Source organism: Labrus mixtus, chromosome 19 (genome assembly GCF_963584025.1).
Source record: "Labrus mixtus chromosome 19, fLabMix1.1, whole genome shotgun sequence".
NCBI classification, from domain to species: domain Eukaryota; kingdom Metazoa; phylum Chordata; class Actinopteri; order Labriformes; family Labridae; genus Labrus; species Labrus mixtus.
This window is the reverse complement of record NC_083630.1, coordinates 24,573,265-24,597,264: the sequence shown is the minus strand read 5'-3', so window position 1 is coordinate 24,597,264 and position 24,000 is coordinate 24,573,265. Positions and strand designations below refer to the sequence as shown.

The 24,000-nt window shown below is 42.9% G+C and overlaps 2 protein-coding genes and 1 non-coding gene across 3 annotated transcripts in view; all 3 read right to left on the bottom strand.

The window, feature by feature from the left end:
- The window catches only part of plxdc2b (plexin domain containing 2b), an 85,868-nt gene extending 68,594 nt beyond the window's left edge, over positions 1-17,274 (bottom strand). The window contains exon 1 of the mRNA XM_061064456.1: positions 16,212-17,274. Within this exon, the coding sequence (XP_060920439.1) occupies positions 16,212-16,305 (94 nt within the window). The 5' untranslated portion in view covers positions 16,306-17,274. The remainder of the gene's footprint in view (positions 1-16,211) is intronic.
- Positions 1-24,000, bottom strand: part of LOC132994233 (xin actin-binding repeat-containing protein 1-like) — a 140,782-nt gene that overhangs the window by 34,657 nt on the left and 82,125 nt on the right. The gene's annotated exons all lie outside the window — the stretch shown is intronic.
- Positions 1,710-1,873, bottom strand: LOC132994711 (U1 spliceosomal RNA). The gene has a single exon (XR_009676732.1). It is a non-coding gene; the product is annotated as a U1 spliceosomal RNA (small nuclear RNA).

Here is a 24,000-nt window from a genome sequence, read left to right as displayed (position 1 = left end):
TGTTTCTCTGTTCTTTACATTGCATGTTATTGCACTTTATTTCTTAACTACCTTATTTAAATATTACCTCTGTGCCTATCTATACATCTGAGCTTCAAATAACATCAGGGTTACATGCACAACTGTAATAACTATAAAAACGAGTCTGAAATATATTGTTGAATGTATGTCCGATTTACTTGCTCAATAAAATATATTTGAATTAATACAGTAATATAGAAATATAATGTAAAATAAAAAAAGAAATATTTGAATATACAAAATATAGAATAATGTAAACAATGTAAAGTGTCAATGTGCTTATTGGAATGTGTGGTGTGTGTGCATCATGTAGTCACAGTTCTGTTTTGTTTAGTTCTGTTCATGTTTTTAACTGACTCAACATAACTAGCTTTTAAGATGTCCAACTTCTAAATGATATAACTACACAGGATGTGTTCAATTCACTGAAAGGCTTCTTTCTTAAAAGCTTTTTCAGGAGTTTCTGTGATTAACTTTTCTTCTCCTGATATTTGCCGGAGGAGCTGTAAGTGTGAACCATGGACTGTAAATATTAACGGACGAAGCCTGAATGACGTTTATGCCAGTCATGTGACTTCCAGTGTTCCTGGAGCCAACCTCAAGCGGACACTCGACAAACTGCAAGCTTTTCACTCAGACTGTATTCAGAGTTTCTCCTGACAGCCTCCTTGTATTATTTCTGCATAAAATCCGAGTGAGCTGATGTGAGAACACAGCAGGATATTATCAGGAGAATTCACCTGGAGCAAGTTGAACCCCATTGTTATAAAGCCAAATATTCTCATTACTGCATCGTTTAGCAAACTCCTGACACTTCTGCGTCATTCTTTCTACGTCTTGTCTCAGAGCAGTCCTCCTGATATGATCTAGATATTATAGGGAGTGCAAATGAAAACAGCTTTACTGTAATGTTAACGTCCACTTGTCTGAGCCATAAAGATGCATCCTGTTCAGTCATGTATTTGCTCATTGATTAGAACCTTCAAGGATCTGCAAGTCTGTATTTACCTTCACCTCCTCCTGGGGCTATTTGTGCGAGGTCTGCTGGCAAACCTTTATTTGGCTACAGGCCGACCCGACAGCTTTAATGTGTTTGCCTTCCTCTGCCCAGACAGAGCCATGAATTTATCTCAGAGGCTGTCCAGTCAGTGAGTCAGAATGAGGTCTTCTTCTATCTGCAAGAGAAAGCTCAAAGGTGGAGAGCTGAGGGGAATAATATCACACCGACTGACTGACTGACTGCTTTTATAGAATTCAAAAGACGTCCCTTATTAACCCTTTGCAACGTGCATGACAGAAGAAGAAGAAGAATAGAAGAATTTATACTTTATTGATCCCGCGAGGGGAAATTCGTTTTTTACACTCTGTCTAGTAAACATGCTACACAAACATGAACTGAAATACACACACATGCACAAACAGGATCCTGTGGACATGCACTAATGGAGAGGTCTCAGAGTGAGGGGGCTGCCCTACGGCGGGCGCTCCTGAGCTTGTGGGGGGGGGGGGTTAGGTGCCTTGCTCAAGGGCACCTCGGCAGTGCTCAGGAAGTGGCCTGGCACCTCTCCAGCTACCAGACCAATTTCCGGACTTGGTCCGTGCCGGGACTTGAACCGGTGACCTTCCGATTCCCAACCCAAGTCCCTACAGACTGAGCTACTGCCGCCCACAAAAAAAAAAAAAAAAATCAGGGGAGAGCGCGAACGCAGTCCCCCACTACCACAAATTATGCAGTCGAGATTCCCACATTTGGGGAATTCGCATAGGTCAGCCCAACCGAAGTGCAATGGTCAGGCCTCGCCATGGGTGAACCACCTTCTTGATCATGGTATCTCCCCTGCCAGGTAAGTATATGACAGTGTGACAGTGTGAAGTCCTGAGCTAAGTGAAATGTCCAAAAGTATGTGGACATCCCTTCTGGTTTCTGGGGCACTCCCAAATATGGAGCGAGAGTTAAGAGGCCTTTAAAGTCCTTCTATGTGATTTTTCACTCTTAAATGTAGAAATCAAGTATCTCCTCTGAAAATAACTCTGTGAGTCATGACTGTCTACAATGGGTGTAACACCCGAGTCCCACTGTCTGTGATGTTTTCAGAGTTTTCAGAGTCCTATCTTCACTTTGTTTACATCGCCCGGACGGCCGGCTGACTCCTCCCCTCGAGTATAAAAGTAGTTTAATTGAGGGACTAGAGAAAAGAAGAATAACATACTGTACTCACTGCTTAACTGTGTTTCTAGATCACGCTCATTTCAGGTAAATTTACATGCAGTGTGAAGATACGAGCATAATAAAGATCGCTAGCATTAGCATGCTAACACAACAATGCAGCGAGAGTTGTTTTGGTTTCATGCTGGTGCTCAAGGGCGACATCTGCTGGATCAAAAAATCACATATAAAGCCTTTAACTGTCAAACACTTTCTTTGATAAAAAACGTAATGTCAGTGACGACATATCTCCCTGTTTGCAGTTTAAGGAAGTTTGTTTACTCTCTCACCACAAAGGTTAAAAAAAGGGTCTCTCCCAGTTTGGTGTGAAAGAAGTTGACTGGTGTGTAAAGTGTCCTGACCTCAATTCCCTCTAAAAACTTTAATGATCTGGATCAGCAAAACAGCAACAGAGCTAATATACCTTTGCATGAGTTTTTCAATGTTAGGTTTGGTTTGCCCGCCTCTCGTCCAATGACATCAGGGATCAGCCCACCCCCTCCCCGAAAGGGAAAGGAAGTGAGGATAATGGATGGATCTTTCATAGAGAGCTCACATGTATGAAATACTAAGTGAAGGAGTGAGGCAGAGTAATGAGAAAGGAAATGGGAACACGAGAAGTGTCAGGATGTGAAAAAGCAGTACAGTGTGTGAATGCCCATAATGCATCTCTCCACCATCAGGTACTCCAGGTGAGAGATGTGGGAAGAGAGAAGAAATGCAGAGCGGCTTCAAATCTCTGCAGCAGACTCCTGTGACCTCCAGCTTATTAAAAAGCCATCGTCTCTCTGTCCTCGGGGTCACTCTGAGCCGCCGCAGAGCGGGCGAACAATCACTCACGCTCTGTGGCTAATCACCTGTGACACGGGGACATTAACAGGAAACTAAGAAGTCTGCAGGATGAGGTCCTGATTGTGTCAAGGTAAGAGTCTAATTTTTAGGAAAACTATCAAAGTGGAGAATCAGCTTCTTAGACCACAAACAATTTACGCTGCCAGTTTACAAAATGCATAAGAAAAATATGGTTTAGGTTTTTATTCCAATCGGAAAAGTTTAAGCTAGCAAGCTAGGCTAACTAACAAAGTGAAAACTACACTTGGAAAAATTGAGGATAGCTAACTAGGCTAACTACAGCTAACATAATAAAACCCACATTTAAAGGTTTAAGCAAGCTAACTAGGCTAACTACAGCTAACATAATAAAACCCACATTTAAAGGTTTAAGCAAGCTAACTAGGCTAACTACAGCTAACATAATAAAACCCACATTTAAAGGTTTAAGCAAGCTAACTAGGCTAACTACAGCTAACATAATAAAACCCACATTTAAAGGTTTAAGCAAGCTAACTAGGCTAACTACAGCTAACATAATAAAACCCACATTTAAAGGTTTAAGCAAGCTAACTAATGTTGTTTTAAGGATATGTTTTTTATTAACTAAAAATTGACATAAATACTTCGGCTACATTACCTCAAATATTATAACAGTTATCAAAGCCAGAGAAATCCTTAATTTTACAGTTGTAACTGGACATGTCTTGTTGCCATGGAAACACCTAATGAGACTTCAAAGACTGATGAGGAAGTTTGAACTGCTAATAAAAAGCTGCCGTCCTGTTGCTGTATGTGCTGCTGTGATGTAAATTATACTTGTTAGCATTAGCTCGTCTGTGAACGTCTTCTCTTCCTCAGGTCGGTTTCAGCCGTTTGTCTCGACTACGGTCGACTCTGAGAACAAATGGAGTAATGCACGGAGTAGCATATTAGCATATTAAGTGCTAAAATCCCAGAGGGGGCTAAATAAACAATGTGCAGCCAGCATGGTTAACGGTCTCTCCTGCGGGGATGAAGTCCTTTGTTTACTTTACTGTGACCTTTAAGCGTCTCCTCCTGACCTTCATCTTTATATTATCATCAGAGCGGGTCTATAGGATCGCAAAACAACCACCTGTTCCATCTGTGTACCAGCCGACACAATCCTCTCCTGATGGGCAGCTGCTCAATAACCGCAGAAAAGAGGAAGGACTCGCACGTAAACAAATACACACATGCACAAACAAACGTGCATTCAAACAGTGGGAAAAACAAACCTTGCATAGGTTTGACCTTTCAATGACCCCTCTGTCATAATTACTCGCAGAGATGATGTGCAAACAATAAAACCCCTCAGCGGAACATCTGAGCTAATCCTCCGGACCATCGAGGACCAATCAGATTCATCTGGCACAAACACAAAGACAAACCAGCCCTGAAGCAGGCACTCCTTTTTACACATTACATACAAATTAAGTCCAGGACATCGCTGGCTTAACAAAGTTTTGGCGCATTTCCTTCGAAATGACTTCCTTTCGCTTCCTCGTACATGGAATAAGAACTTATTAGGAGGAAAAATGACTCTGAATTTAAAAGTGATGTTTAGTCACAAACTGCCCAACAGGCTTTGAAGAAGCAGTGAGACAATGGATTATGTCATCCAGCCTTTTGGGACAGGCCCAGTGGCAAGAAAAGGACATTAAATGACTCATTCATATTCATATCGCCACCTTTCAATTTCAATTTTGGCTCCCGGTGGATGGATGTGATTTTCAGGTTATACATCATAAGTTTGGCAGCTCTCTGTAGAGAGGGCTTTTCAAATGTGACCCCCACCCCATATGTGCTGGGAAGTCTTTTATTTATCTGGCCAAAACCAAAACAGAGGGGGAATTTATTGCATCACAGATGTCAAATTACATTCCCGCAATGGTTTATTTATGACTGAAATAAAATGTGTTTAGATGAAGTTGGGTTGGCAGCGAGCAGGTCAAAGCTGCGATGATGCACGATGCGTTGTCACATCGACCACTTCCAGCGTCAGTGATACCAGAGGGCGGCCGGTGAAACCAAGAGCCCGGCCAGACATTTAATCAATATCTGGACACTCCTCTGCCCCGAGACACCTATCAGCTTTCAGCGGCTGTGCAATAGCAGTGTAATGATGAACCCTTCAACACCGCCTCTGGGTCCAACTGCACCGAACCGGACGTTCAGAAATAAGGACATCTTTTTGTTTTTACTTCTGGATGGAGACGCTGATGTGCCAACGTTGAAAACACATCTTAACAACGAATGCATTACAGGAAACATCAACTGGAAAACACTGTTAAGTTCCCAGAGATGGCTGTAGTGGTTGAGGAGAGTAACAGTAAAATATAACCGAGGGAAAAGAAGGAGGGACTGAGAGATTTAAAAAAAGATGTATTAGCAAAGTGAAGAAAAACTCAAAACAAGCTTCTTCAACAAAACACAAACAGAAGAGAAGACGATCTAATCTAAAATAAAAGTCCAAATCCAGCAAGCACAAAAACCAACTGTTCAGAGCACACTAAGGCCTCAAGGAGAAAACAGCACAAGAGTGTAATGACGTAGCTCGACCTCAAGACAGCCACCACCAAATGGCCCACTGGCAACGTGCTGCCTCCTCTCCTGATCTTTATACCTCAGCTCCTGATGGCTGAGTTACCACAGGTGAGGCTGGGCACACTGAGGCTGAGAAGCAGCCAACAGGAGAGAGAGAGAGAGAGAGAGAAAACAGAAAACAAATATACAACACAACCGAACGTATCCAACTGAAGGACATTAAACCAAAAATCCTGCACACTACTCTTCATCGGCATCGTCAAATTATTACAAAAAATCACAACGCTTCAGTCCCTGTGCTCTCTCGGGCCGCCCATGTACCTGTGGTCCTCCAGCTAGGATCCCCGGGTTCAAATCCCACCTGTGACTTCTTCCCCACATGTCATTCCCAACTCTCACTCACAGATTTCTGACTCTTTCCACTGTCCTATCTCTACAGCGTCTTCTCTTGTTCTTCTGATATGTTCTTCCTCAGAGCCGCTCTGCCATCCTGGTAAAAATGTTCTGCTTGTCTCTGATTGGACGGTTTCACATCAGTTCACTCCCACTCCCCACCTGTTTGAGAGAGAGGGGGCACATCTATCACCTCTAGCCTATATGACTAACATATTCATAATTAAACCGCTCACACTAATTTAGCCCCCCGTCTCATTAGAGCAGCGTGGGGGGGGGGGGGGGGGGGGGGGGGGGGGGGGGGAGGGGCAAAGGCTCTTAAATGGGAGTCAATTTAAACTTTATGATGTTAGGGGCTCCTCGCACCACCTTACAAAGGAGCTCCTGCATAAACACCTTTTAATGACCACAAACAGGAGGAATTACAAGCACCATCCATCACAGTGTTTGGACAGGGCATCGTTAGCGTCCTCACATAGATGTAATTTAGCATCTTTATGCTACATCTCGCTGCAAGAATTGAGTGTATTAAATTGTGAATGCAGAGTAGCTGTTAGTACGTATTTTTTTTGATAATTTTGTGGATATATCTTTAAATTGTGTCAACCATCTCAGAGTAATTCTTCTTTTAGGTTTGTGAAGAAACCTCATAGCAGCAGAGTTATATTTGGATTGAAGTGTCTGTTGTGAGCAGAAAAGGAAATGTGACTCAGACTGAAGAAATGTTTATGTCTGATATTTACGAGTCAAGGTGATGTCTTCTTTCTAGCCTTTTAGAAGCCAGGAATTTGTGGGCTGTACCTTCTAGCAGAATATAAGCAACACTGTGAAGATGAAGACTTTGACAATGATTGTGAGATCTTTGTGTGTTGTGTTTCTGTGTTGTCTGACCATGGCTGAATAAATCTAAGATGATCCACAGTCTGTTTCACGATTTCATCATTGTCCATTTAATACAGAAACAACCTCCAACTAACAGTAGCTACACAGTCCTAAGGAGGTGACCGAGTGCTTCAGCGAGAAGGACCCAGATCTGAAAAAAAACCCGATTCATACTCTGTGACATTCAGCAAGCGACTACAACACTCTCAGAGACGAGATTAAAGACCAATCAATCCAAAGGGCAGCCCTCTGTAGGTAAGGTTTCCCTCCAGTGCACCAACTCTCGTTTGATCATCAACGCCCAAAGAACAGGAAAGGAAAAGAAGTCAAAGTATTTATATCCTCTAAACATCATAAACACCTGTCTGTATTTATTTATTAGAGGTGGAGTAAAGCAGTCAGGCCGAGGTTCACAGAGCAGCTACTTCACAGCCCACAGAGCCAAACCGCACTTTGACTTTGATACATCACGACCATTACTTTGATCGTACACTTCTCCATACATCCCCTGATATCAGGAAGGCTGTGTGAGAAGACACAATCAGCTCCCACAGTCGGTGCAGGACATGCCAACCGGATTAAGACCTGAGAGTATTAGTTACATGGGCAGAGTCTCCCCACTTTCTCCCATACAGTACACACACACACACACACACACACACACACACACAGGCAGAGGTTACACCTTGCAATTTATCACCACAAAGACTCAAAGACGGCCTTTGTTCATGCCTCTGCAGTGAGCTCTGGGAGAAAAATCTCAGCAAGTACGCATTGGCGAGGAGACAGAAACCTGAACACCTGGCACAAGCTGAAATGATTTACCAGAATTACATGTTGATTTTCTTTCCTTCTTCCTTTTTTAAAAAAGGTTTGGCTCACTTTCATTTTATAAAGAACTGTTTGATCGAGTCAGAAGAAGAAGAAGAAGAAGAAGAAGAAGAAGAAGAAGAAGAAGAAGAAGCAAGAGTTATGAAATGAAAATGTCTCGCAAATGCAACTCAAGACGAGGACTGAGCTGCCAAACGGCTTCCTGTTTACAGATCCAGCATGAGCTCAGCGCAGAGTTAGGAGGCGGACAGCTGGGGGACACGAAAAGCAAACTCGTCCAGAACTGCATGCAAACAAGGATCCTCCTGACCTCAAGAATCCTCTTTGCCTTGTTCTGGGAAGACTCCTTTACTTTCCCATTTACGCACTGATGTGATGTCTGACTGGTCGACTAATCAACAGAAGAGCAGAGAGGCTTAAAGATGCATGAAGGAATCTGTGATGACTCTTCATTAGAAGAAGCCAATCAGCCAAAAACAATCTGCAGAGCAATGTTGACCGTTCTCCGTCCAATAAACACAGTGACAGATGAACTCGTTTTATTTTCCCTGAGGCAGCAGGGCCAATAAATCGGTGTCATTTGAGTGATTCCGGGAATCTGGTTGTAACATTTAACCGCCCGAAGGATAAAAAATAATGATATTTCTACAGAAAGGCAAGACACAACAAAAATCACCCGTTCTCTCCACATCTGTTCAGGCCTGATGCATTGTAGATGCAAGTTAGCAAACGAAACACAGCTTTGATGCAGTCGTCAATGTCACCATCGATCATCTGCCTTCCCCTAGAAGTACACTTGTGGCTGTAAATCTTTTCATTTTCATCCCCCACAAAAAAAATGCTCCAGCAGCCAGTCGGAGTTTGCAGCCTGTGTGAAGACGTTGCCGCGGGGCATGCTTGTTCTTTTGTCAGGATGAGTTTAGAAACTTCTGGACAGGGGATGTGGAGACATTTTCCGGGCAGAGTAACAAAGGCAGTGCTGTCGGACCTACAGCGAGGAAAACACATCAATGTGTGGGAGGGTTAGCTTGGCACGGCTTGAACATACTCAAGGGTGTGCAGCATTAGCAGGCTAATGGAGGAGCAGGGCTGTGGGGTATTAAACCCTTATTGATGGCTTGTTCAAGTGAGCGTGCTATTAACTGGATCCAAAGACCAGTAAAGAGATGAGTCTGAGCTTAGCTTAGGAGTCAGGTTAAATAATGCACTCACCTTTATAAATCAGTGTTTTACATTTGCTGACTCAAATTTCTTTAAAGTCTTTATATGTGATGTTTTGATCCAGCAGATGTCGCCCTTGAGCACCAGCATGAAACCAAAACAACTCGTGCTGCATTGTTGTGTTAGCATGCTAATGCTAGCGATCTTTATTATGCTGGTATCTTCACACTGCATGTAAATTTACCTGAAATGAGCGTGATCTAGAAACACAGTTAAGCAGTGAGTACAGTATGTTATTCTTCTTTTCTCTAGTCCCTCAATTAAACAACTTTTATACACGAGGGGAGGAGTCAGCCGGCCGTCCGGGCGATGTAAACAAAGTGAAGATAGGACTCTGAAAACTCTGAAAACATCACAGACAGTGGGACTCGGGTGTTACACCCATTGTAGACAGTCATGACTCACAGAGTTATTTTCAGAGGAGATACTTGATTTATGTATTTAAGTGTGAAAAATCACATATAAAGACTTTAAAAGTACAAAGTTCATAAATCACAAGGTTCAACATCTTGATGTGTGCAACATGCTTCACTCTTTGTCAAAGTGTCTACACACGTCATGAATGTCATTGCTCCATGATAACAACTGCAAACTATATGTTCATGTTTTTTTTGTTTATCATTGATTTAAAGATTTGATCTTAATTTAGCCTCTGAATGGAAACTGTTTTTATTCTGGCTTAAAACTACTGTGAGGAGTTTTGTAGGTTGGTTACGAAACTGATGATGAGGAAATAACAACTGTAAGGACGATCATGAGCAACAAGACTGAAAAGGAAAAATAAAGAAATTATGTTTATGCTTTTCCAAAAGTATATCATACATTTTAAACGGGCTGTAATGTTGAGGTGGGTGTTGTAAACTATAGCAGGACAGATTCATAGCTTTCATTCCCAGAAATAATGTGTTACTACTGTAGATTGTACGATAGTTAGCCAGACATGCTAACAATTGTAGCACATGTTATGACAGAGAGGTTTATCTGTCTCAGACACTCTCAGGATCTTGTATATTTGGTTTGGTTTTCTGAACTATGTGCGGTTTAGGATACAGCCAATTCAACTTTTTAGCCAAAAAAAACCTTTAGTCTGTAACCCAATTTGCATGAACCCAGTAAAAGCCTTTTCCTTGTGAAGTGAATATCCACTTCAGACCTTGATATTGAATATCTGTAAACAAAGATCAGACCGAGCCCTCGCTGAAAGAGGTTCGAAATTCGGCGTAAAAGCAACATAATCATCTGTGCTGTCTGAACTTTGAAATACAAAAAGTCCAAACTGCTCGAACGAGGCGGACAGAGTGTGTGTGTGTGTGAGAGCTTTCACACACAGTTGCACATATAGGCAGAGGCATGTAGCAGCATGCCGTAAAGCCCGTGAGTGACACTTGCTTTTGTGAGACAAAGACAAGCCGCCGCTCCTGCTGGGCTCAGGATATGAAGCCTGCTACTGGGTGGGGGGGGTGGGGGGGCGATGGGCTCCTCTGCAAGGGGGCCGGGACCTTATCTTCTTTCAGCATGCCTGGACGGCCTTAAACACTCTCTCTCTGCTCGTCCTTCATGATAGCCTCACATGTAACACTTTGTTCCCCTCTTTGGTCAGCCGCCTCTTTCAACTTTCTTCATCCACCAGATCTTTGGAGTCTTTTCATCATTTCGGTGCAGGCGGTGTGTGGAGAAGTGGAAGAGCGCGTGTATAATGTTCACTTTCAGAGAAGCCGCTTTAGGGAAGGATGCACAGACATAGTGTGTGCACCGACTGGGTGTTTTAGCTAGAGGCTAAAATCAAAAACGATCCCTCTTCAATCAATCCTTTTTGGACTGTGAGTCGTTTTAATTTTTGCACATTAGATACAAAATAAAATCCTTTCCAACATCTTACTTTCACATCTCTTTGTGATGTTTTAACAGGTTTCAGCTAACAGGGACCCCTGTGTTTACGCTAAGCGCTAAAAGCTCATTTTTCTATGCTTTGTTATTTATAAAAATCAGAAGTGTGAACTGTCTTCAAATACCATACACATGCTGGTGTGTTTACATCTTTAAGGTTGTGGGATTAAAAGCCTCTGAGGTCTTTGTGTAAGCTTATGGAGACAATGAGTTTGACTGTTTAACAACTTCTGAAGTCTGAATATAAATCTTTTTGTAACTAGTTTTTTAGTGCTTGTGCGTGTCCTGAAGACGACATGTGCATCACATTAAGCTCTTAAGAGACGTTTGAAAGGCTGAAATATGGAAGAAAATTGAGTTTTTGGCCTTTGAGTGAAAACATCTCAATGGATCCTGCACAAACATTAAATCTGCCAGAGTAGAGAAATATGTCCAGCGATAATTCAAAGGTCCAGCAGTCCTCCTCTTACACACACACGGGCAAGACCAGACATAGAAAGGTTTGTAAGTGAGCATGGTGACGACATCAGAACGGGTCAGATTAGAGACGTTTTAAAGGTTAATGTCCATCCTTCAACATTTTGAAACATCGTGCACAAAACCACAACATGCATCATCTCTTGATTTTTCAGTCTGCATTTCCTGTTTGATGGACCACTCGGCTCATTCTTCCAAATTGTGTCGCCCCATTCTGTTTCTTTTAGTGCAAAACTTGATCAAAAACAATCTCTCTTTTCTTCCGCACATCTTTTGTTGTCTTCTCCCTGCAGCAGTTTCCCCCTGTAACTGGGCCACCCAGATTTCCCCGGCATAACTGGTTTATCTCCGTGCCCTCGATGTGATGTGGGCTTAAATACACAAACAGAAGAAAACCACAGAAAGCTGCAACTTATCAGGCATGTTTCAGATACTGCTGAATATGCCACAAAGACTCACATACTTTTGTGGACTACGTCAAGTTGAAAATGTTCACTTTGAAAACACAACCTCAAGTTCTCTTCTAAATACACATGCACATCAAGAAAACTGTCAAAGGGAACTTTTTTAACTCCCATAAAACATGTTCCTGTATCCATCACGCTCTACTTAAGAGTGTTTTATTTGTGCTCTAAGATGCTGTAATTCTTTCCTCCCATCAGCAAACAGGCCTCCTCCCTCTCATAATCATCTCCTCAAACTTTTCCTCTACCCCTCCCTCTTCAATTAAAACATTTTCCTCATTTTCCTCCTCAGCTGATGATCAAGCCGCTCATCACCCGCATGTGGAGGACGCTGCGGTCTAAGAAGCGCTGACATTAAAGATCTGTATAGTTTCATAACAACATCCTCCTCACTCCTGCTTCATGATCTTTTCAAACTCGCTCTGCTGAACGAGATCCAGAAGTCTGTTGTTCTCAATGTGCAGAAAAATAACGAGTGACTGATGACTCCGGTTGGAAAGTGAAGGAGCCACATGAAAGACAATGAGGAGGAGCTAAAGAGAAGCTTAACCGAGCCGGGGTTTCATTAACTACAAGCCTCTTTGCTCTTTGTCTCGGAGCCTATTGAACTCTGCATGCCGCTCCAGCCATCAAACTGGGCTTCTTCTTCACAGGGTATAAAAGGGGGCGGGGGGAAGATCAGCGACCAGGGGCCGGGCTGTGACTAATGCAAGAGCCTGGTGCTGCACGCTGGTATTGGGGGAGACGACCCTGCCCTCTATGCCTCCGTGATGTATGGCACGACCCACTGTGGCTGCATATAAACTCCGCCGCCGCCGCCGCCGCCCCTCCCTGTCTCTTGAAAATCGCCCTACCCCCGTCATCCATTCATGGCAGGTCCTTTTCAGCAGGTCATTGAGAGGGCCAATAAAGAGGCCGGCTCATTCTGCCCGTCCTGAAATGTGCAGTGTCAGAAAGAGTGGGGAGACACAGGGGGGGAGGGAGGAGGGGAGGGGGGGAGGGGGGGCCGGCGGTGAGATTCCAAGGAGGCTTAGAATCTCCTCACTAAAGGAGACCGAGCTGGACCAACGTCTGTGCAGACAGTTTATATCAGGAATCATCTGACTTAGAGAGAGTGACACAGCAGAAAAAAGATCAGCTGTTGAAGTTGTAGAAGGAATTATTTAATATGAACTGTAGATGTGGGGTGTCAACAACTGTGATTCTAAATGTGTGGAAAAGGGAGTCGGTCTTTCAGCATGTATTCTGCCCCTGCTCCATGATGTTTGTTATTAACTCTGTCTTTAAACATTGCTGCGATGGAAAAATACCAAAGTGTCTCGCTGTGAGAGGATGTTTAAGGTAAAAACCAGTTCAAATAAAACAAATTCCACAACTTAAAATCTGATTTTTTTCCCTCCATGCACGGCCCACTTCACATTCACCACACGCACAGATACTGTTTAAGGTTTGTGTTTCTTTTTCCCCCTGGGCAGCCTGTAGCTGACTCTGAAGGAGAGGATGGTCAGAGCTGGTATCTGACATGGAAAGCTGCTGAGTGCCGCTGTTTTAACAAACCTGGACAGGTGGTTTTTATTGTTCACTGTAAAGGTTACCATACCATGAGAGATAAAGTGAAAGGTTAAAAGGGGCTCTAACAGTTAGAGCTGCATGTCTCAAGCTTGGAGCAGCTCCTAAGCTGCTATAGGCTCAGACTGTCAGGACACACTGAGCTCCAGTCTCACCCGCTCCCTCTCTCTGTCTCATTGCATTCATCTCCCACAATGCATGTTAAAGGCTTTATATGCGGCATTGTTGTGTTAGCATGCTAATGCTAGCGATCTTTATTCTGCTCGTATCTTCACACTGCATGTAAATTTACCTGAAATGAGCGTGATCTAGAAACACAGTTAAGCAGTGAGTACAGTATGTTATTCTTCTTTTCTCTAGTCCCTCAATTAAACAATTTTTATACACGAGGGGAGGAGTCAGCCGGCCGTCCCGGCGATGTAAACAAAGTGAAGATAGGACTCTGAAAACTCTGAAAACATCACAGACAGTGGGACTCGGGTGTTACACCCATTGTAGACAGTCATGACTCACAGAGTTATTTTCAGAGGATATACTTGATTTATACATTTAAGTGTAAAAATCACATCCTTTAAGAACTGCATAGTCTTCCATGTCTCATGCACAAAAACTCCAGGTGAGCTGCATGCGTGAACACAAAACGGCCAAATTTTCCTCTGGACTTTACTGCCCAAGGTCAATTGGCATGTTTCTCTGCAGCTCACACTCCAATGTGCCTCTGAGTGTGTTTGTATGATTATGTGCCTCAGAGTGTGAGTCTGTATGATTGCAGAGGCGGCTGCTGGCAGCATGATGGATGAGGAGACGGAGACGTTCACATCGCAGTCTGTGAGTGTATTAACCCCTCTGTACCAAACCTCCACCAGCCTGCAGAGAAACACAACTCCACACAGGCTTCACAACCGATGTCATTCCACACACACACAACCACAGTCTTAGCACATTAACAGCCCTCAGACCAGGCTCTTAAATCAAACCACCTCTTTATGTGAGGCAGCAAGACGTTTTCTCTCATGCTTTCTCCTTCTCTTTTATTCTCACATGCAGACACACTCCAGACTCTATGGAACATCTCTCTTTGAAAAGGAGTGCAGATTAACCCCCAAATCAGCCCCAATGTCATGAATGTGCAACTAGTGAGAGCATCAGCTGTTTAACATCACAGGCTTTTTTACAACAAAAAAAAAGAAGCATTGAGCTCACAGGACGTGGTGTAATTTCGCCCAGATGTGCTCCACAGCTCATCTGACTAATACATGCAGGGAGGGGAATGAACGCTTTGAGCAGTCTGCTCATTTCAAGCTCTGCTGAGACACTTTGTAATCGCAGCATGGAAGGTTTTTCAGGTGGTAAAAAGTGCACTTTATGGACAACCTGCGTTCTATTAATAATCCTGAGTAAGGACAGGGGGCTACTCCATAACAGCAGCACGAGTCGAGGTCAGTCCACGGCGAGGGAAGCACCATGCCTGGATGTCTAAAAATACTGTCCTATATGCTAAAAGTGTCCAGCTCCAGCCAGAGAAGAAGCTTTTTTAGACGGGAATGCTCCTTGTGTTTTTATGGTGTTGTAACCTCTACAACAAGCCTCATTCTGAGGTTTCCCCAGGAGAAACTCTAAATCTAGGTTTGTGTAGAGGCACACAAGCTGTTGTTTTTCCACAAAGGCACAAACGTTAAATGAGCTGGAGTCCAGAAGCAGATGAAATGAATTTCCAAAATGTGTGAAACCTGAAAAGTGTGTGCGACTGATAGCATCCACCCAAACAAAGACATTCAATCCAGTAACTCTGTGGTCTGTGCACGCACACACAGGCACACACAGGCACACACACACACACACACACACACACACACACACACACACACACACTGGATTAATTTACAGTCACTGTCAGCAGCCGAACATTTCTCTAACCACTATCTGATATGTGATGAAAAACTGCAGCCAGCAATAAAAGCCCTGGGAAACAAGAGCTCGCCTGTGTGGACAGAACCAACGCTGGCATGAACTTTCCACGACTGACACAGGGTGTGTGTGTGGAGTGTGTGTTTGGAGTGTGTGTGGTGTACAGTAGCACATATGATGCACTAGATTTGAGATTAGAGGACTGTAGGTGTGCAAGTTATGGCTTTACAGAAAGGATATTGTTCACACTATACAGGACAAGGAATCCTCAAGGACATGTTGAAGGAAAAGCTGTGCAGACTTTTACTGAGAAACACACCTGTGCTGTGCAAAGTGGACTTATCTCAAATCTGTTAAAAAGTTGCAGAAGGTTGCAGGACTTTCCAGGTCACATTGAGAAACTTGTCTTAAAGAGCCAGTTCAGTTCCAGGGGAGGTTTAAAATTGAAATATCGTGCACTGATTGTTTTCACTGTGCAGCAGCACAATATACAGTAATGATCAGCCCAGCCTGGGGGAATGTACATGAGCAAATATTAATACAGCAAGCCAATTAATTCAAACTTGAAATAGATGTGAAAATATGATAATTGGAGTAAAGCAAAGTCTTTGATCTCTACAGAAAAAAGGAAGTTAGTAGGTCAACATAGCTTCTTACACAGCCTAAAAATACAATCATTAAAGAGAAACAGCCTCGAGGGTGTCTGTCTTGTTGTTTCTTGCACACACAAAACTTTAACTTATATTTAAGGAAGATAAATAAAAGGTTTCATAGAAATGCAAAAAAGAAAGTTAATCTCGTGCAAAAGCAGACCCTTCTCCACCTGTGTCTGTTAGCGTGAGTAGGACGAGTCATTGTCGCCTGCATGTTTTGCAGAAGCATCTGACTTCTACATTAAGACCCGGACCTCAGCCTGTGCAGGTCTGGTAAATGCATAAGGTGCTGTTTCTTACCGTTACTGGATGATATCTCGGCTCGTGCATTCGCCACACAGTGCAAAACTAAAACAACTCCAACGAGGAGGTCGACCGTCTTCAGCGCCGCCATATCCAACTTCTGCTTTCTGATTTCCTCTCAATATTCCTCGTTTTTTTAACAGAGAGGTCTCCGTGATTTCCTGCCTCGCTTCCCCCACACGGACTCCGTAACTCCTCTGCCTCTCCTGCTGCTTTTAAAACGGAAACCTGCCTGCGCTGCACTCGCTGCACCGAGCTGCTTTTTTGTTGTCCAACGTGCGCCACACTGCGCGCTCCTGGAGAGAAAAACGCGCTCGTCCCAACAGCTCTCCACCTCCGGAATGCACACAAAATAGTACCAGCAGAGGAAGAAAATAAAAGTTCCCAAGTTAAGTGCTCATCCCAGCTCCACGGACTGCTCTCATCCCACAGCTCGGAGGTGCAGTGTGTGTGTGTGTGTGTGTGTGTGTGTGTGTGTTCTGCTGCGCTCCTGGTGAAGACGGTGCGCTCCCTCCGTCATCAGCTCCTCCGAGCCAATGGTTCTTCTTCGTCTGTTTGATGCTCAGTGTGTGTGTGTGTGAGTGTGTGTGTGTGGGTGTGTGTGTGCAGGAGAGGGAGCGGAGGACACAAACACACAAAGCGTCTCTCCGACTGCCTGGGAGACTTTCAGATATCTTGCCTTGGGATATTATGTGCAGCGTGTCTGACAAGCAGCGTGCGAGTGATGTGGAGAGACGCCTTCAGGAGCTGCTGCTGTAGGCCGTCTGTTTGTGAGCAGACAAAAGATGTTCAACATCTTACAGGGTTTCCTTAGGGACATTTTTATTTAATAAGCACGAAGGATAGTGTCTATTAAAGGGCAGAAAAATGGTTACATTTTATGTGAACTGATTGGAGTTTTGTTTGATTTAAATTATGTTATTTTGTCAATTTTAAAAGAACATGTGAGTAACTTTTTGGTTGTGTTATTTTTGGCACAGCCAGGTGATTGAACTGTGAGGGTGCCCTCTTCAGGTGGCTCATAATAAGTAGAAGTACACTTACTCAACTGCATTCATTTAAAAATGATACTTTAAAGCTCCTGTGAGGAACTTTCAAAGTTGTGTTGGTTTTGACGACCTCCTGTGGACAAAGCCGTACCTCCTATCTCTTTACTGATCTATCCTGGACATGCACGAGAAGCCTTTTTGACACGAAAATCTCATCCTGCGTCCTTTAAACGACAAAAAGCTGTTTTGTTTGTGCAGCGTGTTGTGACCAACTTCATCTGACATTTGCCCAGCAGCAGTTACAAGCATTAAATCACTTTAGACTTTGCTAATCGTGTTGCTGATTTTTTCTTGTTTGTTTTTGTCGGCCATATAAAAGGCATCAATATTAATTTCAGGCTGTTGCATTAACAAATTATAAAAAGCCCTCACAGCTCAAGAGCTGCACAAAACATACTGTCAACATCAGTCAATTTGTATACAGAGAGCAGGTGACAACGTGTTCAACCATTTTTTATATGAAACAGAAGTAAGATCATTTTCTTCAACTTGCAATCTGCTCAAAGTCAAATTAAAGAGCAATAATTCTAATATAAGAGAATATGCTGAAGGGTAACAGTGCTATAAAGACATGCAGGGTTGGTCATTTTCTCAAAACTAACATGATTTTGAAAGTAGCATTCCCTCAGTGCCCCGTCTGCACCCGCCCCCTCCCCTCTGTGCTCCCTGTAAAGCCACGCCCCCTCACTTACATGCACGAGCGCCGTCTCTCCAGAAGTGGACCTCAGCTCATCTCTGTCATTGTGTAGAAACTACGTCGTCTCATGTCTCATTCAGCGGTAAGTAAACTCACAGTTTAAACTTGGTGACGAGCTCTGAGTGTGAGCTAGAGCACGCAAGAGGTAGAGAGCGAGCAGGGAGACAGGGAGGCGTCTGATTGGTTCATCAGATTGGTACCTCGTGGCAGACATTGGTTGAAGTTTTTACAGACTTACAAACTGATACAGATGATGGATTTTCTTTGTTCCTTTTTCAGAGAACCTGAGTTATTAATGTCTGTCAGGACCTAAAGACAATTTACACCAGAATCTTAAAAAGTGGATCTGGAGGAAAATGACCGACCCTGCCTTTAAGATCTCCCCTCCACACAGAAAAAGTCACATCTCAAATAAATATAGCCGACTTCTCGAGAGAAGGGGCGTCTTTCTTTTTTTTCCAGTAGCATTTCTCTCAGCACTCGGGACTCACTTCACTTTTTCTTGCACTCATTTCGCACGGGAAGAATGAGTTGGACCACATGCTTGTTCCAATTAAGACACACTCTGTTGGAATTCAGGAGCCACAAGTCATGGAAAAGCTCAACACTGGGAGGAAAATCTTGCATAAAGGACCAATTTTAAAATGTATCAGGCTAGTTCTCATGCATGTTGAACATTCAAACTATATATATATTTTTATACCAAATTCATTTTTAAGCATCTTAGTGGTTACAAATTGGAATCAAAATCCAAACTGCAGGGAACTAATATTCAGTGAATGTCTAACAGCACACAATTCTGGCTCCCAAAATGAGAACAGATCAATAATTAACAATTACCTCCATTGCTTTGTCAGTAATTAGTCATTACCTTGATTATCTTCCACAGCCACAGAAAGTCATCTGTCCCATTATCTTCACAGAGTTGCGACTGCCAATGAAAGAGTCTGCAGCAGTGGTTAGGGGAATTGTTTCTGCATTAAATGAATGCAGCTGCTGCTCTGTGCCAGACCTGTGAAGAGTCAGTGAACATGATTTCACTCGGAGCCCTTCAGTTTTGTCTTTTTTACCCTGTAATCAAAGTTAACAGTTTGAAGAACAGTATGTTACTCATTCTGAAACAGGCATAGTGAAAGATAAGGAACAGTCAAACCTGAACATTTTAAATAACTATCAGTATAATGAAAAACTTAATACAGCTTATGATACAGTGGAACATAGACTATCTAATAACCTCATCCTGCATCAAGGATTCTGTAATTTGTTGCTTTTCTTCAAGGAAGAACTTAAAGGGCAACTTTAAGTAACCTTCTAATCTTCTACTACTCACCCTACCTGTGGAGTACCACAAGGTTCAATATTAGGTCCATTTTTATTTCCAGTCTATATGTTTAGATCTGGTCAAACTTCCCTTTGTCTTGCATAGTCCAGACAGTAAACACACAGGGATACATTTCCAACTGTGGGACCCCAAAACCTAACTGTTTGATGGCTCAAAATGATCTAAAACTCGATTACTAAAAATGAGAAAAGATGTCGTAAAGTACCATCAACTACATGTCATGGAGAGCTGCCTCTGTGCCCTACAGTATCAGCTTATCATAAGCACTGCCAGGAGTTTGGGAGAACGTTTTTCTTTCAGAATGAAGCTTTGAACCACAGACTGGGCGGCAACATCTCTTCATGCAGTCTGCTGCTCTCATCACCTTGTTTCACAACTTGAGGGAAGCCAAGCTAGTCCTCAGTTGACTAAAGCATCCTCTTTCATTGCTCCTTAAGCCTTCGTTCCCCCCGCTCTCACAAACTCTCCCAGACTCCTCACATGTCTGACGTAAAACAGGAACAGTCAACCATGCCGTGAAATGATCTTTAGCTTGGCTGGGTACCACACCACACTCACTCTCCCCAGGGTGACCTTACAGAGCATCAAAACGTCTGTGATTAAATTAATAAAAATGAAATGGGCGACTTCCAGAGACATCAAGGCACTTTGATTTGAGGATTGGGGGTAAGTGTAAATTCTCCATAGAGTGCTTAAATGTCTGGAATTGGGTCCCACTTGTTGAGTTTTTCGGAGCAGTATGTCACGGCAGCATTTATGACACTTGGCTGCTGACTAAACAGAGTGAAGCGGAGTGGCAAACTGAACACACCGACAAGTGAACAAGCGCCGCTCTGTTTCTGTCTTTCCATTATAGCAACACCCATTATTAGCTTTTCCATTTCACCATTACATTAACAAGACCTGAAAGCACACAATCCTTTGCTTTGCTCTGAGTGGAAGATTGAAAAAGGTTGGTTGTTTCAGGGACTATATTTAGAAACCTGAAACTAAATTACACCAAAAAACCTGCTCTTTTTTGGGGGGTAAACAAGGTAAAATAGGGCTGAATGTGTTTGAAAAGTATAACTGAGTCTGATAGCACTCTACAGTTTACTCCACTCTTCCAGCCAAGACATTTTGGACATCTCCCATCTTCATGAAGATGCTCATATGCCAGTGTTTTCCTCTTTCTTTCTCATTATATTGCCATATTTCAGATTTTTTCCCCCTCATTGAACAGTTTTTATGAAGATCGTCAGTCCGACAGAAAGGTGTGTGGTCAATTAGAGGCTCAAACCCGAACAGAGATGAGTCTTACTTCATAAAAGATGGCAGACATTGCCACTATAAAAACTGTGATAGCAGGTAGAAACAATGCAACACAGGGTTAATCCAACGACTTGGCCTCATATATGTTCTAGTTTTCTACCAAATGATCATCTATTGATCAACCTCCCGTTGAGAAATTCTGTATATTTCCTTTTTCTGTGGCAGAATAAACAAAACATCAGAGACCTTTTTATACCAACCCAATTATTCCCCAAAGCCTCATCTGTGTATCTCACGAAGTGAACGATAAACTTCAGAATCTCATTAATTCAGCACGTTTGGATGCAAAAACTCTTGTATTTAGAAACGTAATCAAGCATCAGTTCTCAATGAGTGAAAGCAGCGGAGCATTAGACAGGTCGATATTTATGTGGCAGATCAGAAAGGAGTGTAATTGGTTGCAAAAAAAAAAACCTTTCACAATTTCTCTCTGGTCATAATTAACCTTTTCTGTTCAACAAATGAGGCAGTGAAGACAAAGATAAAACTCTTTTACGGTCCCAAACCAAGAGACACTACACAGGAAGCTCTCTTTTAGAAGAATGGTCAACTTTTATTGGATACAGGGAGAAGAAACTGACATTTTCTTATATGCGCTATCTGCCCCAGAGGATGGGAAAAACCAATTCTGAGTTATACTGTTAAAAGAAACAGAGTAAATGTCACCTTGCCCTGACTGGGCAGGTTGGGTAACCACCCGTTTCCCAAGCTGCAGGAGGAGAGGGAAATGGGCTGAGTGCTGTGAAAGCAGGTTGACAGCCCAGGATGAGAGAGGACTCAGTTGAGTGGTTATGTAAATGAAGCAGGAGTCAACTATTATTTTGACAGAAGGAGCCCAGAGCTTAAAGGCTGTCACCGCCTGAACTCTTCAGGAGCGATTTCATCACTCTCACGAGCCGAGTGGCTGGCAAACAAAACGGTGACCTTTAGATGGACTCGGCTCTGTGATTAACAAAACTGTGACAACAATAGCTCTGCTGAGAAAAGCTGACTAATGTTGCTTCACCAACAACAACACAAGGACAAAAAGCTGGTGGAGTGTCGCAGCTCTCCTGTGTGCTATTCAACGGCTGCAAATGACGAAGCTTCCAGAAAAACAACAACAGGACAAAAAAGCATCAATGGTTTTCAGTCAGCGGGAGATCATGTGAGAGCGTGCAAGCGAGGCAAGGCGAGAGCAAGGCGGCATTGTTTGTGTGTGTGTGTTTCCATGCTAGTGTTAAAAGGTGATTGTGTAGGCTATTGATTGTAGTTTTTGTTAGGTCAAATGTCACAGCGATGAGACAAACAAACACTGATGTAGAGGCTGTGAAAAGGCTGAGTTGGTGTTTCAGTTGATTCACAGAGGATGATGCCCTTCCACAGGATTGGTTTGCACTTGTTAAAATTAGCACCAATACAAAAAAAACTAGAAAATTAACCAATAGCCTAAATATATAACAAACAACCATGCAAAAATGAAATCCATCTTTGTATCATTTCTGCAAAACAAGAAGAATATCATATAACCTTTAGGAAGCCCTTATCATACTTTACATGATTTTAAACTGAAGGGGTTAATGTTTTTAGGAGCAGAGTGTTTGTTCAGAACATAGAAGCAGTGACCTTGAGAGAATTGTTTAAAAGTTTTCCAGCAGTGTTAAGAATACTGCAGACTGGAACCAGGATAGCTGTATAGAATTATACTAAAAAATGCAGCCTGAGGAAAACATCTGTCTAGACTCTTTTACTGCTTGTCCCAACACTCCTATATTAAAGTCTTTATTAGTTTCAAAAAGGTCAAATGTGTCTCCGAAGCCATCTGTTCCTGCAGGGGGCTCTGTAGGCTCATTGGCAGCAGCCGCCATGCTGGAAATGCTGTCTCAGCCTAACTTTCAGTCAACCTAACGACAGGCTGAGAGCTGGAGCTGAGGCGGGTTTTAAACCTCCTGACAAACCGTTACACCGCGCCCACCTGTCAATCAGGTCAGCTACACGTCTAACTAAGAAGAACACGCATCGTTTTTAAAATTAAAAATGGATGCGTCCTGAGAAGATTCACCCCCGTACAGTGTGCCCTTTAATAACTAATCAGACCAATATTGTTTTTTGAACCAGGCTGTAAACATGTTAATTTCTTGATTTCAGTCTCAACTCTGTTCTGGCCACATACACCTCTTTTGGCTCTGTAGAGTTGGGACTGTCAGAGGAAAAGGCATTGGGCCAATAAAGGCGAGGGGCACAAACAATAAAACTGTGAAGCAGCTCAAAGGCAGAAATTGATCTTCTGACCCTCTGATAAATCTCTGACCCAGAATCCACCTACAGACTCAACAAAGAGCCAACAGTGATGGAGAAGGAGGCTAAGGAGTCATGACGTTGGAGATTGTGTTGGTCCACCGTCTAAAAATTAAAGATTCATAACTTCAACTTGAAGCAATATGAGGGAACGGGGCGGGGGGTTGATGGGCTTTTTGAGTGTAAGTGCACACTCTCAGAGCACTCACCTAACCAACAGATTTACCTGACATGTATTATGAATGGGAAGGAGACTGCACTGCTTCTAGGTGAGCATTAATTCTGCAACTCCCAATAGACTCAAATCAAAATGTTTCTACTTTAAAGTAGCAATGTGTAGCTGTGACATGTAACATTAAAAATGGGTACTGCAGTCGAAATTAAAAACATTGTAGAGAGCTGTCTCCCCCCCCCCCCCCCCTCTCTAGAGTCCATGCTCACTCAGGTCACCATGTGGTGGACTCTGAAGCTTCAGTGTTTATCCAGCTCTGCATGGGTCTGTAAACCTTTCTGTGTTCTAACCTCTCTCCATTTTTCAAAAGCATCTCCAATATTGATCCTAGTTTGAGCACGTTTCTGCTCGTGGAGCTTATTAGAAACATGCAGAGGCTTTTTAGGTCGGGTAGGGGGTCGCCTTAAAAGCGCCTACCTTCTCTGGTCCAAACAAATCCAGAGCATTCAGGAGCAGAATCTAAAGTTAGAAGGAGGACATACTGGCTGCTGCATTGTTGTCAGAGAAGCCAGCACTTCAACATGTTTCCTTAATGATCAGATAGTAAGATACCTTTATCATCTCACTCTCTACACATCTCACTGATTGCTCTTTTAAGAATACTTGAAGCCATTGACATTAAATAGTACATTATTTTATATGAACCTGTGAAAGATCCAAACATGTCTTGTATGAATAAATGAACTGTAGCAGAGGTCTGAGCCATGTTATGAATATTGGAATATAACAGTATGGACAAAAATCTTAGAGATGGTCATTTAAGTGTTAGGTTCACCTGGAGGGATTAAAATGCTGATGAGAATAACTTTCTAAGTGTTGGTTAAATCATTTTCCCCTTTTCAGTTTGAAATCTCAGCAGTGCAACAGTTTGCAAAGTG